Raw genomic sequence first — 25311 nt, forward strand, 5'->3', positions numbered from 1 at the left:
CTTTTAAAATACATTAATGGAATGCCAGTCAAAATCAAGTATAAGACAAACAAGCAGCACTCAACTCAAACCACTTCTTGCACTGCAGTTCTAATTATAATTTATATTCAGCTTTATTAAAGTAACAAGTAATATGCTGAAAGTAGAAATCTCTGATGCCCCCACTTGTAACAATGTTTCTTACCCAAAAAAAGACCTGCTGCCTGACAACTATCTACTTGTTTCATGGGGAAAACATGATCAAAGTAAAAAATGAAAAGCAAACAAGAAATAAGCTCAAGATACATTGCTTAAAAGGATTACTGTACAGGTTATGGACCACATGATTGGCATTCTGTTTAGTTTACAAGTAAAGCCTGCAGAGATGACTGGAAGTCTCCAAGTGTAATGAGCTTCTTAAAATAATGTAATCATGTCCTTTATTACAAATACTGTTATATGCATTTCAATACCCAAGGCTTATACATTATCTAGTTAAGTATTCTCTACATGGCAACAACAGAAAGGCTTTCAATGTTGGCAATTCTTTAACAGTATGCTTACTAAAGCTTACTTGCATCTTACAATCTCAGCCAAGCTTACCTGATGGTCATTAAAGTATTGGTACTTAAACACAGAGCAACAGGCACTTTGAGTAATAAGCATAAATCAACAGTACATAAAATATGACAGAAACCAGACCATTCTGCAAAAATCAAGGACAGATGAAAAGCCACTCTAGTACTTGTGTCTACCTTGGATGGGAGGGAATACTCTGCACATTTACACTGCATAACTACTCCTTGCCTTGCTTCGACGCATCCAGAGTCACTACATGGGGGAGTGGGGTGCAACAAATATGTCACAATTTGAAATGTCTCTGGCTGACTGTGATGGCTCTGACACATTTGTCATACCTCTCAATCTCAGAGCAAGAAATCTGGACAAAGCCATACATAGAAGTGGGACAAAGGCCCAAAAATAAGGACATTTTTTAAATATTACTCTTATAAACTTAGAAAGATAATAGAATAGGTATTGCATTAGTATGACTTTTCTGAATGGTATGAAATCTGAAACTCAAATGTCTGTCATTATTTTCTAACTTCAGTCTTTAATGATTTGTCACTAATTTGCCACAAAAAAAAAAACAGTTTTATCAAAAATGGACCAAAAATGTGATGTAAAAATATAAGATAGCCACACAATACAGCTGGGAACCTGTCAAAGAAGGGACACTTTAATATTAGTACTGCTAATTTGAGCAGCTTACAAAATAAAAGAATCTACATGCATTTCTGAAATAAAAATAATCTATAACTTTGATTATTACAGTTATTTCTTAATTGTAAATCCTCCACGTTTACTTCCAAAATTGCTATTTTGCGGAGGGATTATTAGGGGGAAGAGCAACATTTTGAGCCTAAATCGGGGAGAGTTGAGAGGTTTGGCTATGCCTAATTCGATAAAGCAATTTATTTGCATGTACCTCTCAACCTATTAATGCAATAAATCTGGACAAGGCCAAATATATTGGGGGAACATATAAACAGTACTAAAAATTGCTCGTATAAAGTGAGACAGTTGATAGAACAACAGGTCTTACTTTAGCATGCATTTTTCTGAATGTTATGAAATCTGAAACTCAGTGTGTCATTATTTAGTGACTTAATTCCTAAATGATTTGCCAGAAAAACCACAAATTTTATGAGCAACAAACCAAAAATAAGAAGCAAAAATCTTCATTCTTTGAAAATCTGGAGAGTTGGGAGGTATAGTTCAGCTGGGGCTGTCTTTAAGTTTGCCGCCCTTCCCCCTCACAAAATCATGGTCGAATGGAGCCTCCACCTGCAGCCATTCCAATGATCCATTACTTGGCTATTTCACTCCATTTACCATAAACACTAATGTGCATACTGATTTACTTCTATGATGATTTGGACTTCATTTGAAAGTTTTATTTTGCCATATGCCAAACAAACTTAGCATTAAAACTTCTCTGCCTTTGAAACTCACATTCATTGAGACAGCATTGAAACCCACATTCAAAGAAAATACATTTTGCCAGTGGCAGATAAAGATTAATTCTTGGCTGTTTTCAAATCATAGTCCCCTTGCATATGAAACATACATGTGCTCTTTGATACACCTTCCTATTGCTTTGAACATTTTCCAGTAAACAATGAAACAAAATGCATGCACCAATAATGACAAAACTGCCCAATTCAGAACATTTCCATCATAAGTCTACTCAAACTTCTACAGTCCACCATTATCAGTAAATATGCACAATTCTACAGTCCACCATTATCAGTAAATATGCACAATTCTTCAGTCCACCATTATCAGTAAATATGCACAATCTCTGAAGTAAAAAAGTCATTAAATAATTCCACATTAAATAAATCTGTAACTAATGAAGAGGTTGCTGCTAGCAAACACCTTTATAATTCATGGTTTCATCGAAAAATAAAGCGTCTGATGCCCCTGAGGAATAAATTGCCTATATTACATTAAAAATGATAAGCTAGTAATATTGCAATAGGAAATGGATGGCAAACTGATAACAGGCTCATAGTATCTTAACTTTTTCAGTACAGCAGCATTCACTCCTTGTGGGAGTAGAACCAACAACTTTCTGCATCAAAAGCAAGTACACAACCTGTTGTGCTATTAACAATGTAAGTTGACTTAGCATAAGCAGCACTAAACTTCTCTTTCCCTGCAGCTTTCAGCTCCTTGTAAAATCTACTCAACATTCAACTGCATCTCAACTTTGCAGCACAAGAAATCTGGAAAAAGCCAAATTTATTGGGGGGGGGGGAGTCAAAAGGCCAAAAACCAGGGACACATTAAACATTGCTTGTATAATCTTGGAAAGTTGCTAGAATAAAATGCTGTGTTGCCACCATACATTTTACTGCCAAGGTCCCTGTGCAAAACAGAGCAACATACCACTACACAAAATCGGCTGCTTTGTGAAAGAGAGGAAGACTGAAACTTAAATGGCTATCATTTAATGAATTCAGTTCTCACCATTGACACCATTCATCCACCACAAACAGACACAAATATGTGTACATTCACAATAAGAAGGCATACACATCTAGACACCAAACCTACTCACTAACATTGTCCCTGTATAAACACACACACACCAGACACTTTCACTGCAGTGAATGAATCCAACAAAACCAATACATAGTCTTTGAAATCCCTAAGTGTGCAAAGATCTGGCTAAGGCTACAAGTAGTGAAAGAACTTAGACAAGTTGAAGAGACATGTCAGAATATACCTCTAAACGAGCAGAGTGAAAAAAATAGTGGACAAAAGTGGACCTATACATTAAAATGTTGCATCCTGTAGGGGTTGCAAAGCAGGAAGAAAAAGTGTCATTTCAACCTGGAAATACTGCTAAACAGGGAGGTAACTGACAGAACCCAAAAGAAGGGAGCTGTAGCTTAGAGGGTGTATTCTATAGCAAAGAAATTAGACATTATGAAAAATATAACAAGTAAGACTAAATTCTAAATTTCCTGCCACATTAAACAGCCCAAGGAATCAAAAAATCCGAGCAGCAGCTAGGTGCTGAAAGGGTAGAAACATAACAGCAAAAAAAAAAAAAAGTTTTATTAGGATGGTTAAGTGAAATGGGACCTGGTCAGAGTTCCAAACTCATTTGTGTCAAGGAAGAGACTAAGCAAAATATATCTTTAAATAAGAGAAAGAAGTACAAATGAAAATAAATAATTTGCAAAGGGGGGCAACCTAGAAAATAAAAAAAGAACTGAGAGGATCATGTTTAGTCAATGTAATATTGTTCTAAATTGTAGTAAGACAGTATAACATATCATTTACAATTGTTCTAACATTTAGTAGGGCAGTAGAAGAAGATGCTTTCAAGTACTGCTTTAGTTTTTACGTCTCCAGGATGTAATGCATTTTTATATATCATCAACTTGGATTCCATATATGAGTTGTGAAAAAACATGCATTGATTACACTGGATAAATACTTAAAAATATCTGTGGATTAATATGTCACAAATAGGATATCTATAAATTGATGATGATGTCAGTCAGACCTTTTTTCCACCAAGTGACTTCTAAGGAAAATAACACCAAAAAAATAAAAAAAATAATACCACATAAAACATCATCAAAAATCATAACTCAGATGTAACCTACTATAAGAGCAAAATCACATCACAAAACATCACTATGAAGTAAAATAACACAAAGTATAGGAAGCAAAGCTATAACATCTCAAAATACAGCAGTAACATCTTAGCTCAACTTAAAGCTTGCTCCTGTATTTGTTCTCCTTTTGTAATAGGCAGAAGATGAGACTTTGTAATTAACATTCTTTTACCACTTCCAAAAAAAAAAAAATAACTCCAACTACAACATTAACACCATTCAAACAACAATAAATAAAATGTATACATTTAGTACCCTGTCCAGCCAATATGAATACCACTGTTGTCCAATTAAAAAAGTTAAATGGTTGTCCGTCATAGCATGAGGCATACTGTTACTTTACTCCTTCAAAATGCTGAACATTAACTACAGCCTCTCCCTTGCTGACAGACTAAATATTGGATCCAGTTTAGATTCTCTCGTAAGTATAAATAATGAAGTAGTTTGCCTCATAAGACTCAACTTTGTGCTAGTCTTTTTTGAGAAAAGTAGTAGCAAAATCTAATCTGCAAATTGTTATCAGATCCACCCTCAGCTAAACACAGATGCAATCAGAGAGTCCTTATTTTGTCCACCTGCCTGCTGTCTATCCTCCTCTTGGCTGGTTGACCTAGTCATTCGCTGGGAGCAGTCCAAGGGAGGCTATTTTTAAGACAGTACAGACATAAAAACAAAAACACACCGAAACCTACACAACCAAATGTATTTTTATCTATTCACAGTCACCCTTTCCATACCAGCCACTGACACCATTCATCCACCACAAACAGACACAAATATGTGTATACTCACAATAAGAAGGCATACACATCTAGACACCAAACCTACTCACTAACATTGTTCCTGTATAAACACACACACCCACATAGACACACCTCTACCTGACCAAGCAAGCCCAGCGACCAACACACAGCCCTTCACCTACCTAGCCCAGCAATCAATTGAACAGCAAGCCACAGACTGATCCGCAGGAAACACACAGCCCTCCAGCGACCGACCGACTGATCCGCGGGAAACACACAGCCCTCCAGCGACCGACTGACTGACTGATCCACAGGAAACACATAGCCCTCCAGCGACCGACCAAACAGCAAGCCACAGACTGATCCACGAGACCAACCGAACGAACAACAAGCAAGCCCGCGCACTGAAAAAGTCTCGCGAGAGCAGCTCAGTCCTCTTCATTGGTCCTGACTGCGGCTGAAGCAGTCCGGTCCACCTCTGTTCTGTGCGGTCGTCACCACACAGATTTCTGGTACCTCACAGCAAGGATTGCTGGGTACCTCTGTGACCATATCAGGACTGCTGGTAAGGCAGTCTGGGATCGCTGCTTTTATGTTTTAGTTTTACAGATTTTTTTTTTTGTTATTTTCTTAAGTGGGAGGGCTGCAGTCCGGCAGTCCGATAGGACGAGCCGCCCCTGCCTATCCTTCAGTGTCACTGTGTTGTTCATCTACACTGGAGGCAATCTCCAACCTATTCCCACCATAAAGTATTAAGAGGAAAGCCGAATAGCCTTAGTGGAGTTTTGAGTCACACCAATGTTTATAACCTTCACTACTGCACAATTTAACTTCAGCTTTTAATTATTCCACAATGGACTTCAAGCAGTATTCAAGTGTGATTAGAGGTATTCTCTGCTCTTGACTGGAGGAGAAGTAGGGCTACATACAATCAGCATGATAATGTTAATGAAGACCTTTCCTTTGTATAATGTCTCCCAGTGGAAGAATGTATTCTGAAAACTGCAGTGGGACTAGGATGTGGCACCTCATATTGCAGAAGGTGTCTCATAGAACAAGTAATATCTTAGGAAGAGTGTCTGTTGATTATATTCTTTATCTTTCTGTCTTTCCTCTGTACCCTAATAAAATTTCTTTGAGCCATCTGCTGAGTTACTTTCCAGAAGCTGGTAGAGTGCCTCTAGTGCCTTGTTTTTTGCTATTGCAGCTGCTTCCTTAGCCTCTTTGTTAGCCAACCAGTATTCTTTCTTAGCCTAGCCTATATTTTCTATATTCCATTTTTTCCAGCTCTCCTTCTTTCATTTGATGACTTTCTGAACTGCATTCCACTACCAGCTTTCTTTATGTACCTTATTTCCATACGTGTTTCATCCATATATCTGCTCTATAGTCCTCGTACATGCTGTTTTTAGGCACTGCCATTTTTTCTTCAACTTCACCTATTTCCTCTTGTTCCTGAGGTATTAGAGCCCTGGGTATTTCTTTTCCTGAGGTATTAGAGCCCTGAGTATTTTTGTCCTGAGGTATTAGAGCTCTGAGTATTTCTGTTCCTGAGGTATTAGAGCCCTGAGTATTTATGTTCCTGAGGTATTAGAGCCCTGAGTATTTTTGTTCCTGTGATATTAGAGCCCTGAGTATTTCTGTGAGCTCTTATGCTTTCTCTCCAGTAAGCCTCCAGGTGAGCAGCCTAGTCTGTGTTGATCTAGGAACCTTCTCAGACCACTGCTTGCAGCTGACTGTGGCAACCAGTGGTTTATGCTGTAGGCCAACTGTTTCATTGAGGATGACTTTGCATTTGCTGATTCTGCCCAAATGCCCTTTCCTTACTAGGAGGAAGACTATCTGAGTTGCAAGTTGGCCGCTATTGTATGTGAGCTTGTGACTGTCTCTCTTGCTGAACCATGTGTTGGCCACCGTCTAGCCATTTGCCAGGCAGAAGTGTAGAATGGCCTCTCCTACTTTATTCCTCTTGCATCCAGCCATGTGGACTCAGGAAATCCTCATATCCTGCTCTTTCTGTCTGTCTATCCTGATATGTGCATTCAAGTCCCTCTTTATCAACACAAACTCAGCTAGTCCTGTTTTATCTAGTAGGTCCTGCAACTGATTCCTGAATGCAGTTTTTCCTCACTATCACAACCCTGCTTTGGGGCACAGACTGAGATTATGAATACTGCCCTGTCCTTACACTGAGGTCTGATTGCCATGAGTCTGTCACTAATTCTGATGAGATCCCTCACTGCCTTCTGAAGTCCTTCCCTCACCACAATTCACAAACCATTTCTAGTCTGCTCTCCCCTGAGTAGTAGACTCTGGTCCCACGTCAAGTGGCTTTTTTGGCACCACCCTTCCATCTTGTCTCCTGGATACAGAGGATGTCCAGGCTCCTCCTCATTATCATATCGTCCACTTTCAAACTGCATCCTATCAGTAAACTTATGATAAATGTAGCAATCCTTAGGTCAGGTTTGTTAGGTTGATTGGTTGTTTGTCCAGCTTTCATTCAGCAGAGCTATCACAAGCAACCCAGGCTGGGCAACTGGACACTGGCAAGCCAGTATCTTATTGAGCCAGAGCTGCTGGGCTTTATGGCAGATGCGCACTAGTCAACAGTGGCACATGGAACCCTCAAATCATTAGCATGGATCCTTGGCATTGGTCAGAAAAGATCAAGTCCTCAACCCACTTATCACCATCAAATACTGATGCCAGCTTTGGTGACTTAAGTCAACATGGCCCAATCAGCTAGAAACTATTCTTGCATTCTCAATTGGCTAGGCTTGACACAGCACAGCCTGTGTTCATGTTCTCCTGCCTAGAGGATAATGTGCACCACAGTTGATGCCCAAATCAGTTGATCTGTACCATTCCTCCCACAATAAATACCATCTAGAGTCTGCACTGCTGCTTACAACTCCAGCCTTTGGTGAGTTAGAAGTGAAAACACCCAAAATATTTTTGGAAGGTGAGAAGAATCCCACAGAGATGTGGGGAGAACATGCAAACTTCACACAGGCATTGGCTTGAGGTCAAGAAGGAATCATGAAAATAGTGCATAATAGGTGGCAAAACCCTTAACCGTTATGCCAGTTGTGCCTTTTCCCCAACAAGGGTAGCAAGCAGTACAAGTGGGCGCTTTGTTAGTGTATTGGTGGGCCAGACTTACCCCATTATGCCATTATAGTACTCCAAATAGCTTAGTGTTGCAAATATTTAGATTCATACCATGTAATACCTTTCAATCTCTTAGCACAAGAAATCTGGACAAAGCCAAAAATAATGGGAGACAAAGTCTCAAATATAGGGACAAATTTTAAATGTATTGCTGTTATAAACTTAAAAAGCCACTAGAATTATAGGATGTGTTAGCATGCATTTTCTGATGGATATGAAATCTGAAACTGAAACGAATGTCATTATTTATTGGCTTCAGTCCTCAATGATTTACCAGAAAACCACACATTCAATGAGGAGCAAACCAAAAATGTTCTTCTTTTGGCTTTTCCTGGTTAGGGGTCGCCACAGCAGAACTCTGGTCCGCTAATGATTGGCAGTAGATTTTTATGGTGCTGAGGTGCCAGATCAACACCCAACCTTCAACGAAGGCACGCCCATTCACGCATGTCTTTTGAACGCCACTTGACTATGGGGAGGACATGCAGACTCCACACAGAAGAGGAGCAAACCAAAAATATGAGACAAAAATCTGGACATTCTGCAAAAAACTGGACAGTTTAGAGATACTGACCAATAAATGTACCTACAGGTTTAATCACCCATTTCCTCAGTCTATACCTATTGACAGGCAATTCATAAAATCAGATATCCACCTCCTACTGTCTTGAAGTAATCAAAATGAAAGATTGTTGATGATTCAGCAAAGTCTCGCAATAGTACATACACACTTTGCAGATGTCCAGTAAAGCGGGCAAACTGTTTTTGATTTTAGCCTTTCTTTTCCAAAGCTACCACTTTTGACTTCATTTTTTTAAGTGATTGTGTAGCAGTGAAATGCAAATTGTGTGTGTTAAGTCTTCATTGTTAAAGAGAATTGTTTTTGGGATATACAACTTTTCTTTGTCCTACATCTGTTCTGCATTAGTTTGTATTGGCTTAGTACCTAAAATGAATGTCATGAATGAAAGCCTTGCACTTCTTCTTTTTTCTTAACAACGTAAAGTCTGAAATTTTGTGAAAAGCTGATCTTTACTACCCCAGATCCAGAACTTATTGTCTATCTCAGTGTGGTACTGAAGTTTATAAACAGATTGGACAAGAATTCTGAGATATAAAGTAGACAAATAAAAAAACGAAATAGCCTGACATGCAGCTAATGTGAAAAAAGCAGCCTTTCTAAGACAAGCAACAAATTAGTTGCAACATAGCTGACTTGTGTACTTTATTGTTAATTAGCTGAGAATGATAGGTCGCGTCTTGGTTCAAATCAAGGACTTGCTCCTGTAGCAAAATTAATAACTACAAACCTTACTTCACCAGTGTGCAGATTCCTGTCTAATTTACTCCAGTGTTGCTGTAAGCCTTGAGGGAAAAGGCTTCAGAAATACTTAGAAATACACTGTAAATCTTTTAAATTGATGTACATAAATAATAAATGATACAAGCCACTGTGTGGTTGTAATTTTATGGCTTTCCATTGATTTGGATACTGTTGAGAGAGTTGTTTAACAGAAGTTAGCAATTAGTTTTTGTGTGTAAGCTAAGATTTGAAACAGAAGAGCCCCTGGCTAGAAAAAAAAGAGTGATTTCTGTTACTGAGGCTGGACATATGTTACCAAGCAGCACTGTCTTTGTCTTTCTAATGATTCTGATTTATTTCATTGAACAAGTCAGTCCTGTAACTCAGTAAGACAACAAGGAGGCTGCATTGTTAGGCACTGTGTTTTCAGAACCTGAACCTTGCAGAATTTTTTTTCATACTTTCCTGGCCCAGTAGATACCTGCTAAGACTGGAGATTGAAGTACATCATGGAACCTATGCAAGCTTATGAGAAGAATGTTTAGGTTTGAAGTAGCACTCTTCGGGCACAGTATTTCATTGTGCTTTTCACATGTGGCAATTACACAAGTTATAAAACAAATGAATATGTGATGTCAGCCATCATACATAGCATGAAAATTGCAAGCTTTAATCGTATGACATACTGAACAAACAATGCAGATGACACCTTCTCTTTTTAGTCTCTTGTGATGATTTTACTCCACTAGAATACCCATCAGAACAGCTCCAGCACCTATACTAGTGTAATATAGGACCATGGTTTAATCTGTCATGTGAAAGATGACTGACACTATCCATAATGAATGTATGCAACTTTTCCCGTAGACTAGACAAAACCTACAACATCCTATGCAAAAGATGGGCTACCTAATGTAAGTCACAGATACTAACTACCACCTGTCTACAACTGAAATGACCTTTTGGTTTACAGTAGCAGAGTGTATGATTTAATAGCATATTTGACAATGACTCAAAAAAACATCTGGTTATGGATCTGGCAGTCAGTACAGAATATTAAGTTAATACATTTATTTCTGTAGTGCAGAGTTTGACCTCCTCAGTTTCTGTTTTCTGTTTGCATACTAGACAGCCCTTCTGGAGTTAGCCTAAAAAAAGCCAATGTGAATAAGTGACCCCCTCTCCCATTTACAAATGCAAATAAATAAGTCTGAGGTGATCATAAAGTTGCATTTAAGAAGGCCTAGTACTGCAGGAGAACATTGTAAGGGATACTGCCACAAAGTTAGGTTTCTTGTGACACACACTCCACCATTAACAAAGCAGCATATTTATAAACCTCCACAGTGTGAGTTTCACTTCAGAGACCTTTAGGTCAGTTTAATTGTTTCTTACCAGTACACATGGATTTATTTATTTATTTAGTTGTTTAATTTTAGGCGCACCCATCTTTTTATGGGTCTTTTGGCATGTTACTTCATAAAGATTCCGAGGCTGTGAGACCCAGAAATAGGCCTGGAAGATTGCGACTGTATCAAATGCAGTAGAGGTTCCACTTTCCTGATGTTTGTGATAAAGTCCACAACATTTTTCTCAAAGATTTTAAATTCATTTTTATGCACAAGTACACCTTTTTGGGGGTGATTTGTGATCATATGAATTGCTTAAGTGACTTGATCAATGTCATACAATATACAAGTAGAAGGAGAAAACCATAATATGTGTGTGCGTGTGTGTGTGCATGTGTGTGTGTGTGTGTGTGTGTGTGTGTGTGTGTGTGTGTGTGTGTGTGTGTGTGTGTGTTTGTGTGTGTACATCTCTCCCTATATATATATATATATATATATATATATATATATATATATATATATGTATATATACATATACATATACATACCCATATATACAAAGTTATATTTCAATGCATAATCAACTCACTCAATCAGCATATAGTCAAAAAAGGAGAGAAACTTTTTATACAGGGGTCAGCCTCCCCCCTGCTAAGTAAGCATTCAGTGTAACAAATGTACAATGAAATTCTAATACTAAATATTTTAGAATTCTCACCTCACCTACATGACCAAATTATGGTAGAAAGTATTGGGGTCAACATTTTAGACTTAACACGTTCTTCCATAACTTGTAAGCATATATTCACTACATGTGCTGTAAAATCATATTTTTCCCACTGGCGTAATGGAATTTGATAGAAAGATACCTACTTAACCCCCCAAAAATGAAATTGCTACTTTCACCACAAAACCCTTCTCCCAAAGCAAAACTCTTGTCCAAATTGCTTCATTAAACAGCACCCTGATTGAACAGATCCCTAATACCAAACTCGTAGGAGTCACTGTTGATAACGACTTGAAATTTTTGACCTATACATCCAAACTGTTATTAAAAAAAAACACTAAAAGCTTGGCCTCTTGTATGGAACAAAACCCTACCCAAAAGACAGAACTAGAGAAACCATAGCTAAAGCCTACTTCAGCCTTCCCTACTGTAGGTTTCCCTACTCTTTACTAACACGTAAACATCCACACAAACAAAACTGAAACAATGCTACAATAAAATAAATAGCTTTGCTGCAAGTCACCCCCTTAGAACTGATCGTGGTTCTGCCCTTAAACACCAAAATTGAACTGAACTAATACATCACCTCCATTATAGTCAGCTACTACTAACTCATACTCTGATTTATTACCCTAAGTTTCCAGTACAAAGGGACATGCCTCAACACTGCAGCCTACCAAAGCTCTTTCCTCTAAAGGCAAACTCCTCCTTTCCATAATTGTAACCCAAAATGCATCGGGAGCCTCCTTATACTCAAACTCTGTAGCTACCCTCTGGAATGCCCTCCCATGTGCCTCAGGCTCCTTGAAAACCAACAGACATTCAAAACTAAGAAAAGACCTCTCAACACCCTGGCTGTGTAGCTGTACATGTGCAGGATAAGTATAACATCTCTGCTTTCTTTTTCCTCTTCTGCTATACCGCTGCTCTCTTCTACTCTGTTACCAACGATCACGCGGTCTTCACCCACCCCACCCTCTACCTATTCCTCTCTTAACTCATTTCATTTATATCTCATAATTAAATTAACCTTTTGCTTTCCACCCTTTGTAAATAATTCAGTGCTCCATAATGTGACATCTATCTACTGCAGAGTTATTTAACTATATCTATATAGAATATAATTAGTATAAGAAGCCTTACTACTTTATGTATAGTTACTATCCTACCTATTTTGACATTGTAACATTTATTTTAATTATATTCTGCCTGACATTGTTAATACTGTATAGCTTAAAAGATTTTGTTTGCACTGCATGTGCTGAAGCTTTTCTCCCCAGTGCCCTACTGAAAAGAGCCCTTTGTCCCCACCCAGACTTCCCCGATTAATAAATGTAAAACAAATAAATGCATATATACATACATATGCGAGAGAGACTAAGAGAAAGAGACAAAGACAGTTTCCATTTGTAGTGGCAAAGATGCAGACCATTAGTGAATCAGGTGCCAATCAGAAGGCTGGCTGGAAAGTTGGGGTTTCTCTTCTCATTCAGATTTTACAGAGCACAGAGCATTGTAGTCCCCTGGTGGATGTTGAGAGGTTTCCAAAAGGTAGTCGACAGTGTCTTGGAGTATAGAAAGAAATCCATGTCTGTGTACTCATGTGGAACTGCATTTACAAAACTGTGCACTGGGGAGGGGCGATACATTACCAAATAAACACCAAATAAAGAACAAACTGTTATGCTTGTAGGGACTTAGTAAGGTAAGAGGCAACAGATGGGTTGCTGCAAGGGGGAGACCAAACATTTTCAAAAGATCTGCATTTTCTTTACCTTGGCTGTTTTTGTTACTTTTAGTTTGATCCCTGAAGCATAACCCTCACTGCCAAAGATCACCTTCCTTATTTCCCACCTGTCACATAGTTCTGTTGTACCCTGCCATAGCAACTACACACTGTATAACAGCTGTCAGACTGCATAAGATCTGCTATTCAAACTGTTTCACTAATGTTGGTGGTCTTATGTGTTCTCTCAAGTGGAGGCTGACTTGCCTTCAGTCTTTTTCTGCAATGACACTGTAGATGGACTGTATTTCCCGCAATGCAAGCTTTGCATAGTCCTGTAAACTGCTATTTCTTGAGAGTTGTGGCATTTTTTAGTTTTTTTAACTTAAGCCTCATAGTTAAACATACTGCAAAATGTGCAATATTGGCACAAGTTTACACTTCATCCCCTAATAACGGTTTATGAGGGGGGTTGGGTTTGCTGTCTTCAGACACCATATAAAAGGACAAACTCAGATTACTGAATTTCCTAGAATGCAAACTTGGCAAAACTCTCCAAAATCTTGCAAACATAGCATCTGTCTTTGTTTGTGTGACTCTGGACCTGCTTACCTCCATTTTATTTCTTTAGTTTTTTATCCACTTACATTTTTTTATTTACTAGTTTTACTCTTTATCACTTACTTACGTAATTCAGCTGTTGCACACATTATACACGACAGAGAAATAATATCATCAGATTCGCAAAACATATGACATCGTTTGAAAATAAAAAGAACATTAATTTCCAAAAGGATTTGCAATTCCTTCTCTTCCTTTATTATAAGATGGTCATGTTACCTGCATCATGGCTCCAAGTCCATTTGCTGATTTGTATCTAGAAAGGCTCAAGTTTGATGTGTGTGTGTGTGTGTGTGTGTGTGTGTGTGTGTGTGTGTGTGTGTGTGTGTGTGTGTGTGTGTGTGTGTGTGTGTGTGTGTGTGTCTGTGTGCGTGTGTGTATTTTCAGTTGTGCAATGTTTTTTTCAGGACTATTCAGGATTCTTGCTTATTTATTGATTTATATTTTACTTAAATTTCTTAATTTTTTTAACCAAATTGTCCAGGTGAATGCTGCAGGCTCAGGAATCAGTCACAAAATATCCAATACAAAGAGACAAACACTGAAAATGTTTAAATCCTAATCCACGTAGGTGAACATTTTAAGCATGTACTTAATTGAGATAATGAAACAGACTGCATTATCGTTTAGGTGTTAGGTGGTAGAAAGCTATCATGTATACAGTCCTTACGAAGAACATGAGAATCACATGTAGTAAACTGTGTGAAATATGTAACAATTCTAACACGTGGGAACAGAGGGACATGGAAACAAACATGGCTATAACACTAAATTATCTGTAACCTCTACAAGAATTGAAAATAGTTATCAAGTACTCAGCTTTTAAAGAACACAGTTTATTGTCTTCATTCACAGGTTATACTTTTTGCAAGAAGTACTCTTCTAGATTAACTTGATCATGAAATAAATTCTTTGAATAGCAAAAATATGGTACTTTAAAGATTGTCTATATTGCTCTCAAAGAATCAACATTTTTATACTCGTCAGAAACATAGTTTGGGATTCAGTTCTGAAATTAATCAGGAAAAATCCAGAAATAACAAGGGACAATCAGGGACATTTTTTGCAATATTAATTCTATTAACTTAAGGTATTTACCGAATAACAGAATGTGAATTAATACACATTTTCTGAAGTAAAATAAGTCTATAGTTATTGACATTACTTATTAAGTATAATTCATCACCTTTTCTCCAAGTTTTAAGAAGGATTAAGAGAGATAGAGCTAAAATTTGAGTCAAAATCAGGGACATCCCTGAAAATCAGGGATGTGTGAGAGGTAATTCTTGCACTGTGTTGTAAGATGCAGTGTGTAGTAAGACATTTACTGTATCATGCTGCAGGGATTGTTATATAGCATTGTGATTCTTAAAAAAAATCAGTCCCTGCATTAGAGAACAATGAAGAATAACAAATGTATTCTTCACTGTAGCTTACTGAGCAATGCAAGACACTACAGTGCTGCAGTATTGCAATGAGCTTGTCTGTGCATCAGTGGAGGAGTTAATAAGATTTCGCCTACGTAGCTTTTTCTTTCCCGGTTTCATATTGTAAACACTTCATCATGAGCATCGTTCTCTTTGAAAGATGTTTGCTTTGATGCTTGAAACCGTTTACTGCTGCCCCCATAAGCACACCTTCCTCCATGAGATGCAGTCTTTGATGATGCTTGGCCTCTCTTCAGGGATCTGCTTTCACTGCACATCGTGCTGTATTATGGCCGCCATGTCCATTTTGCTTGTGCTCATTTGTAGATATGAAGCTGTATACATTAGTTGTTTACTAGAATTATCACCATTTCTCCCCTGTGAATTGCTGAGTCATGACTGTTTGAAAAACATTTGCTGGATCATAACTCATAGAGAGCACAAGTCACCTAACATAACACCCACCTACAAACATTGAAAAGAAAACTACTTTTGCAGGCAGTGGGAAAAGGAAAAACTCACCAGCATGGTCCACAATGGTCTTGCATGAAAAGCATTCCAGCACTGGATACATCTCAAAGTTGTCATGTACAGGCAAATGCAAATTTTGACCATTTGTGTTTCATCAGTTTCTGCTCAGTCAGATGGACATCAGTCACTTGTAAGGAAACTATCACCTTGCTCGTTTCTCTGATATTAGCGTTCGTTGTACCACATGACACCATTGGCTGCCTCATCTGTTTTGCCACATTATTTTTCTTTTAATGAAGCACAATTACAGTTTTTTTCATTTCCTCTTTCTTTGCTATCAGTACTACTATATTCTCCACTGGCATCATGTATATACCTTTTGGTCTCTAGCCCTGTTGTCACACTAATATTGATCTTTATTTGAGCCTTAGATTAGATTTATTTATATGTCTAGCGTCATCCACTTGAATTTCTTCCTCACAGCATATATTTTTATCACTTTAAAACAGGCAAACCTTCTGTTAAAATCCTTTAATTGTAGATGTTTGCATTCACTTCTTTACATTAAGATCATTACATTATACCCTTTCCAACGTTCACATTGCCATATTCTTGTACATTCTGGAACATTCCACACCATTCCTAGACAAGTTGGCTTCTGTACAAGAGCAGCATTTGTTGAGTTTACCAAAATGCAGACATGACATATCCTCTACTACAACTACATAATGTGGTGTTATCCTAGTCTGTCAGAAGAGATATTGTTTTCATTTTTCTTATAATATCCCATCTCAGTAGACGCCAGCCTTATTTAAATCCAGTACTTCAATCAAATAATAATGTTCTATAATCCAGATTCTGAGCAATAGTTTGCTTAAATGACAAATTCATAGAGAAACTATGATTTGTTTTTCATCAAATGTTTATTCTGTATGCATTATTAATGTACTTGAATCAGTGTGAGTAGTTTACATTATTTTATACCTTATTAAACTGCAGAATATGCCTGACAGGGACTAGTGTACCCACAAGATTTTGTTTTATAGCCTGGCCATCTTTTTTTCAGTGTGCAGCCTGTGTCATCTTATGTGACTCAACCAGGTCACCTTGTCTTATCTCTTTACTTTGTTGCATTGTCAATGCGTTAAATACTTCTGCTTTATCTGACTGTCTGTCTCACTTTAAGTTTTGGCATGTTGATATAATACCTCCTGAATTTTATTAGTGAGTACTGTACTTCACAGACTTCTTCATCTGTCTTAAATGTTCTTCTAGAAGTTATTTCTATGTAACTTGCTTGTGTTAAACACCTCTTCTAACCTTCTCCCATCCCACATATATTGAATTACCAAAGTCTAACAACATATTTCCAGTAATCATTAAGGGCTTCGTTTACTGTGGCAAAGTGTAACCAAAACCTGTATTTAGTTACTTCACATCCTGGGATCACAACAAGAATACATTGCTTATAGATAATTACTTCACTGATTTTTTTTATTTTTTCAGGGTTATCTGATCAGGGTCTGCCTGCTCTGTTCATCCTCACTGCATTCAGGCTCACTCTGCTCCCCTGTCATACCCCCATTCCCACCCACCCCCACTCCAATTACTTTTATTTTGCACCAAACCACACCCACTTGTAAAAATCAACCTATTAGAGGCTTGAGCTTGTTAACCTAGTAATAAATTCAAACCCTACCAACTCACTAATCCCACCTGCACCTCACCAGTCTAACCATTTCTCCATCTAAAACACCTCTCTCCTCTATTGCTTCACCTGCAAATACCAATATCCCATCATAGAAACTATTCACCTAAACTACTATTGTCCACTCCTCTTCTATACAAAATTCTATGGTTCTACACAACAATGCTTATAACTCTCACTAGCCTCATATCTTAACTTCTTATCACACTCTCACACTCATACCTGAATCATACCATAAAAACACATTCCCATTCCCACAGCACAAAAAACATATTAATATATCCCCTGCCATTTACAGCTCAAAATACATCGACCAACTTACCCAGTGTACCCACCTATCATGAGGTAAAAATATTACCTTTCCATATCACAAACTCAAGACTAAATTTGTAAACTTCCTCATTAATATAGCATCAAAACTTATGATAAGCAGTGACATACACTCAAATCATGGACCAAATACCCCCCCCCCCCGCCAGGCAACAAGCTCTCCTCTCAGCCACATAATGTACTTAATTTATCTTGCAAATGATCAGATTTACTACTACTAAATATTAACCTCAGACGTATTCCAAATAAAGTACAGGAACTCCATGCTACCCTCTCTCTTTACGCCCCAGACATTCTCATCCTAACAGAAACATAGCTTAAGCCCCACACCAAGGACACTGAGATCACCCCTGCAGGTTATAACTTTCTTAGGACAGATCATAGAGGAAAAAAAGGTGAAGGGGTAGCAATTATGTTCAAAAACAGTCTCACACTACAACTTCTAAATCAATCCCCACCAACATTTAACAGTGCTGAGATACTCTGGACTAAACTTCAATCAACCCAAACAAACAAATAATTATAATAGCTACTTATATCCCCACCAGGTAACAGTCTAGCCACCTTAGAATATCTCTTGCACTGGACTTCCAAAAATATTCTTAATGAAACATCATTCACGAGGACTTTAACACAGATTGGCTCTCATGCAACACTAACAATCCCAGCAATGTTATTAATTTTTATGGTTTCTCACAAGTTATCCAAACCCCCACCTGAGTAGATAAAAAATTAAATAAACAGACTATCCTAGACTGGACACTAACAAATAAGCCCTCCCAGGTCCAACACTCTGGCTGTCTCCCTGACAGCCTCAATAATCACAAACCCACCTACTTACTAAGGCAATTTACCAACCCATTCAAACATGCAGCTTATTGCCAAATACATAATAACAAAAACTTTAACCCACGAATACTAATATCCGCACTTAAGCAAAGTAATTGGTTTCCCCTTAAAATCCTACCCCTTGACTCAGCAGTTGGATACTTCAGTGATACCTTCCTCAGAATTATTAACAATATGGCCCATCTAGGACAATTAGCATCAAAACAAATCATAGCCCATGGCTAACTAAAGAAACAAAAACTCTTCTTAAACTTAGAGATAAAGCCTAGGACCTATGGTACACCAACAAAACACAGGCTAAAAGACTAGAATTCCAAAGACTTAGCAACAAACCCAAAAGCCAGATTATACAGGACAACACAAAATACTATTCTGATCTCCAATAGAAACACAAGAACCACCCAGAAAAGTTCTGGTCAGCAATCGATAAAATACTCCATCCTGGACACACTACAACCCCATCCCCCTCAACACCAAAGAACTTTGTCACCACTGCAAAACAATTTAATAAATACTTTACTGAGAGCATTCTATCACTAGCCAACAACACCTTCCCCAAACCACCAGCCACACTCCCCCCACTAACACAAAATAGTAGCAATACCTTCTCCTTCCAGCTCATCCCCACAAAGACCATCCAAAAACCACTCAGATCTTTAAAGGCAACAAAAATAGTAGCCAACAACCTGCCCACTGACTTTCTCAAGATAACAGCTGAAGCACTCACCTACCCTGTATCAGTACTAATAAACCATTCCTTCATAGAACAATACTTCCCACTGTTATAGAAAATGTCGTACAGAATCCCCCTACATAAAGGCGACAACTCAACTCTCAAATTATAGACCCATAGCCATCCTATCACCACTGTCCAAAATGCTAGAAAGATGTATCCACTCAACTTCTCCAATATCTTTTAGCAAACAACCTCCTAGCCAAATCTCAACATGGATTTAGGCCTAACCATAGTACCACAACTGCCCTTCTCAGTTTCACCAACACTATTAATCACTACAGAAATGAAGGTAACATGGTTTCATCAGTCTTTCTGGATATGTTGAAGGCCTTCAACACAGTATCCAATCCCAAACTACTGTCTGCTCTCTATAACCTAAATCTCAGCCCCACAGCTGCCACCTGGTTTCAAAGTTGTCTAACAAGCTGCCAACAAACAGTGAAATGGTTACAAGACCTCTCCCCCTTACTACCGGTCACATTAGGTGTTCCACAGAGGTCCATACTTGGCCCTCTTCTTTTCATTGTTTCACTAATAATCTAAGTTCTGTCACCTCACTAGCCACACTGATCCAGTATGCAAATGATTCATCACTTATATGTGCTGCCCCTAACATACAACAACTCCAAGACATCACACAGAAATCCTTCACCACAGTCAAACCATGTCTCACAAATCTACAACTCATCCTAAACCCCAGAAAGACCAAGCTTATGATCTTCCAACCTACCAGAGCCCCATATTCCTTTCCTACTTTCTCTATCACCTCTAATGATAACACAATTACACCAGAATCCCACAAAAAAACTCTTAGGAATAGTAATAGACAATAATTTGAGATTTGATCTACACATATCAAAAAGAATCAAAAAGATACATACAAAGCTAGGAACCCTATACAGAAACAAAAAAATTCCTATCCAACAATACTAGAATAGTCATTGCTAGAACCCATCTGGGAAATAGAAAATTCTCCCTGGGGATCACTTCTGTGGCACTGATTGACAGGGGCACAGGAAAATAATTTTCTTGGGTGGCGAAAACCAGGGAACCTTTTTGACTAGGCTTATATCGGCCCCAGGGCAGATAGCCTAGTACCTACCTATGAACCTATGAACCTATGAACATCTTCTATCTACTGTCCTTTACGCATCACCCATACTTACCAATCTTAAAAAAATAGACCCAGAAAAACTTGAAGTATGCTATAATAAAATAGCAAAATTCACCACAGACTTACCACATAAGTCACACCACTGCCTGCAATAAAAAACTTTCCTGGCTAGAACTACCCCAACTATTAAATCATAACCAAGTCATAATGGCTAATAAAATACTTCACCAGCCTGAAAAAGTACTAGCTATCCAGCACATTATAGTACCTTACTCCAACAACCAAACACTACTCTCCACAAATAAATCACTACTGAAAATCATCAAGGCAACAAATGCAGCAGGTGACTCTCTTTATTCAAACCATGTAGCAAAAACCTGAAACACACTCCCACTCACTATTAGATCCACTACAAACAGCATGCACTTCAAACAACAACTTAAAACACACCTATCAAATGCCTGGCTTTGTTCATGCAGCACTCCTGGCTGACTTCTAACTCTTTCAGCCCTTCCATATTCCATTTACCCACTTAATCCTACACTTGCAAATACAATATATGTACCTCAACTGTCAGAAAAGACTCATTCTATCAACTACTTATTACTATTATAATTTTTTTGTTTAATCTGCTTAGCATCATAGTATTTGCAGGTATTACAATCTCCTTTCCACTTTTAGATTTCTCTTAACCATGCATATTAATTTTAATTTTTCATGACATATACCATTACTATTTTAAATACTCATTCTTCTAAAATCTTTGGGCAGCTGCTGTAGTGCAACGGTTAGCATTGCCGCCTCACAGCAAGAGGTTCTCCGGTTCAGTTCTCGGCTGGGGTGCCTTCTGTGCAGAGTCTGCATGTCCTCCCTGTGGTCTCGTGGGTTTCCTCTGGGTGCTCCGGTTTCCTCCCACATCCCAAAGACATGCAGTAGGTGGATTGGACACTCTAAATTGTCCCTAGGTGTGTGTGTGTGTGTGTGTGTGTGTGTGTGTGTGTGTGTGTGTGTGTGTGTGTGTGTGTGTGTGTGTGTGTGTGTGTGTGTGTGCCTTCTGTGGAAGGTTGGGTGCCGGGCTGGCAACTCAACACTGTAAAACTCCACTGCCAATCATGAGCAGACAGATGATCCGCTGTGGCGACCCCTAACCAGGAAAAGCCGAACGAAGAAGAAGAATTCTTCTAAAATCTTTATCATACTCTTCTTGTAATTTCTTTATATATGTGTAGCTTTTCTCCCCAGGTATCTGCTGAAAATGGGTACCTGCCCAGTCGTACCTTCCCAGTAAACAAATGTAAAATAAATAAGTTCTATGCTGAAGGGTTAACTGGCCCATCACTCTGCCCCTTTAGTAATCTGTGAGTGTTTACACTTGCATCATTTGCCTACTGACTCTGGATGGAGTAGTTTTGCTAGATTGTAAATGTCAGACATGACTTTATGCTGTCTGAATTCTGTACTGACCTTGTGATGATGATGATGGTAGGACAGTTACTAGAAGGAAATAACAGTCTTGGGGTTGCTTTACAGGGAATCAAAAGCACTTTAGAATGAGAGAAACATGACATGTGAATGAAACATGCCTTAGTTTCCTCTCCATCAGAAAGTTGACATTTGTATAGTTCTCTGCTTCTTATATGTATTTGTGTTTGTGAAACTGGTCCTCATTTAACCTCCTGTTGCCTTAAGACACATTACTTCATACCCTGTGATACCCTGTTTGAGAATCTGGCCACACTGGCCTGGCCTACTAATTAAGAGTGCATAAAAAGTTCACTTGAAACCCGAGACCACAAATAATTTGATACATAAACTTTGTTGGTTTATCATTATTTTGTTTCATTTTTCCTTGTGCATTAATGCCATCTGGATGTTGCAGATCTGCTTCTGGGTGGCTATTCCATCTAAAAAGGGTTAAGAATATGCACTGGTCATCCAGCAGACAAAGGCATTTGGATCTTCTCACATCCTCTAGTTTCAAAGTCTTACTAGGGGACACACATTTTTATGAAAAAATGTAGTGGATTTGCATCTATCAAGAATTTTGTGACCACGTTTATCATTGTTTCTTTCCAGCTATGCCTGGATTTGTTTGCTCCTTTGTTTTTATTGACTATCTGTATTTTTGTCATTTTCTTTGCTGTTCAGAAACATTTTTCTTTACTCGGATAGAACTCACTAGTTATAGATGATTTTTTATGGCCAACAGTAATATTTGTTCCAATTAAGTGACTTTTATACAGTAAAAGTATATGGAGTTGGAGATTCAAACCTAGCTCTACATTACAGTATTTCTTTTCTCATACTCGCATTTTGTGTTATTCATTTCTTTTATATTTTGACAAGTTACTCCAGGCTCAAATTTTGTTTCTTGGAGCTCTCCTCCCAAATAGTATTTATCTGTACCATTATTGCAATAATCTGTATAGCTAACAACCATTCATATTTTCACAGAATGTCCAGATTTTTACCTCATAGTTTTGGTCTGTTCCTCATAAAATTTGTGGTATTCTGACAAATGTTTGAGGATTGAATTTCCTAAATAATGGCATACATTTGAGTTTCAGACTTCATGTCCTTTGGAAAAATGCATGGTAATGTAACATTTATTATTCCACCAAGTTTCTAAGTTTACAAGAGCAATATTTAAAAATTGTCCCTGATTTTGAGCCTTTTCCCCTATTATTTTTGACTTTGCTAGATTTCTTGTATTCAGAAGTTGAGAGGTATGGTGATTTGTCAAGTATACCCCACGAGTCATTATTTAAAACAAAGTTTTATGAAAAAAAAATTCAAAATGATGATACAGTTAGCTAAAAATGACATTGTCACTTACTTAAAACTTATAAATTAGGTGACCATGCCAAATCATTTTGTGTGAAACTCATGGATGACAGATCAGAAGTTAAAAGAATGCCATTCAGTAAACAAAGAACTGATGTCCATGGACATGACAGCAATAGAAAACCACATGGAAGTAAATCCCACATAAGAAAAGATAATAATGTCTGCTGAAATCTGCTTTACTACTGAAAGCCAACACTATATTTTAAAAGTAGCTAGTAATATTTTGTATCTTATTTTATTTTTTCTTTTAGCTAAACAGAATATTTTGCCTGATGTTTGTAGACATGACATGGAAATAGCTCTCTGATATTTGATACAGTGGGCTGTACTGCTCTCTTTACACCACTAAAATGTGATTTTGGGCACTGATATAACATAAATGCAGGAGATTGAAAGCAATGAAGCTGTGATATGAATGAGTGTTTTATTCATTTTAAGTGAGAGGAAATCCTTTTGTCATAGAGGGTGTTATATAAAGGGTTGCTTAAAGTTCTTTGACATCCCACAGACTGGCACTGAAGTAATGAACAGTGTAAGTCATCAAACAGGATTTTCCAACTTCTTCTTCTTATTACTGAGTGGCTACGTTCTGGACTTAATATTTATGAAATACTATGGGCGGCTCTAGTTCTCCTACTGTCCTTTATTGTATTATTAACACTACAGACTTAACACTCTATGGCCATTGCAAGTCAGTGAGCATTGTATAGGAACTCACATGTCAGCTTCATTCCTCACTGTTTGATTAGTTCAACAACCACAAGCATGGCTTGATACTCAAGAATTCGATCTTCATTCACCAGTAGGGTAATTCCCAATAACAGCATGTTTTCCATAGAACAACATCTTCTTTCAGTTTCTCCTACCCCTTCTTTATTCCATAACTTTTTCATCATTTTCAAAAAATGTATAGCCGTGTCACAGTGTAACAAAAATTTTTTTAGTGGTTTCTTTTTTCTCACACAAATTTTCTTTCATATTCCTGCTTATATGTCATTACACCCTTAACTGGTTTGTTTTTTAGCATCAAACTCCACAAAAGTAATCCATTCCCATGTCTAACCTAATACTTCAGCTTTTATTTATTCCCACTTTTCACAACTCAACAAATTTTCCAGTGATTCAAAAAAAAATCTGTTATTGGTTCATGTAATTTTTCTTGTGCGCTACGATCCCAATGGCGTTATTTTCTATAGCATATATGTTTTCTGAATATCCACCATTTTATCTTTCTTTTTCCCACCATCTTCTAAAATTCCTAATAGTTAACCCAATACATTTTTCTCAAGACACTGTCTCTCTTACATCTCACCTCTGCTCAGTCTGTTGCCTTTTGTTTTTCTCTTAGCAATACCTGCTCACAACTACAGTGTCCTGCCCATTAACTACTTTATATATATTTGTGGTTAGTTTTTTTCTCTCACTCCATTCTCCACAATTTGCTTGCAATGCTTTCGAAACACCTTAATAAACACTGTTATAGTCATTTATTTATTTATTTTTTCAAGTTTTCCTTCCTCTACATTGTTCTGGATGATTGTCAATAATTATTTATTTATTTATTATTAGGACAGTGCACTGATCAGTAGTAACCATTTGCAGACAGTGCCCAGGTGAAATATACTCGGAAGAATTATACAGTAAAGTATCTACAATAACAGAAAAACAAATGAACAATGACAGAAAATAATTGTTTGGCAGTGTGAGACCTGCAGAGTGTAAAACAACTGATAAACTAAGATGAAGCAAAATAAGCCAGGACAGCTAGGTTTGCTAAGAAAAGTGAAGAACACAAAAGCTGAAAGATCCTGAAAAATGTACAGTTTGCTAGAGAGCTTACAGTGTTAAAAGATAGGGTGGAGTGAGAGGTTTAATTAATGTTTCCTTTTTGGGGACAAGAGCATTTGACTTCCATTTGAAGGTAGATAATTATATCCCTTCTAAATAAAGAGACCTCAGTGTTTTCTTTGACATGCTGAGGAAAGAGTCCCAGACAGTAGGGGTGAGT

The 25311-nt window shown here is 37.7% G+C and overlaps 1 protein-coding gene across 1 annotated transcript in view; it reads left to right on the forward strand.

Annotated features, from left to right (window-relative positions):
• The first annotated feature begins 4530 nt into the window (after nucleotides 1-4530).
• NKAIN1 (sodium/potassium transporting ATPase interacting 1) overlaps nucleotides 4531-25311 on the forward strand; it is a 1468559-nt gene continuing 1447778 nt past the window's right edge. Inside the window, exon 1 of the mRNA XM_044089645.1 lies at nucleotides 4531-4599. Coding sequence (XP_043945580.1) covers nucleotides 4531-4599 — 69 coding nt within the window. The remainder of the gene's footprint in view (nucleotides 4600-25311) is intronic.

Source organism: Protopterus annectens, chromosome 1.part1, assembly GCF_019279795.1.
Source record: "Protopterus annectens isolate FY-2018-M chromosome 1.part1, PAN1.0, whole genome shotgun sequence".
Classification (NCBI taxonomy): Eukaryota; Metazoa; Chordata; order Ceratodontiformes; family Protopteridae; genus Protopterus; species Protopterus annectens.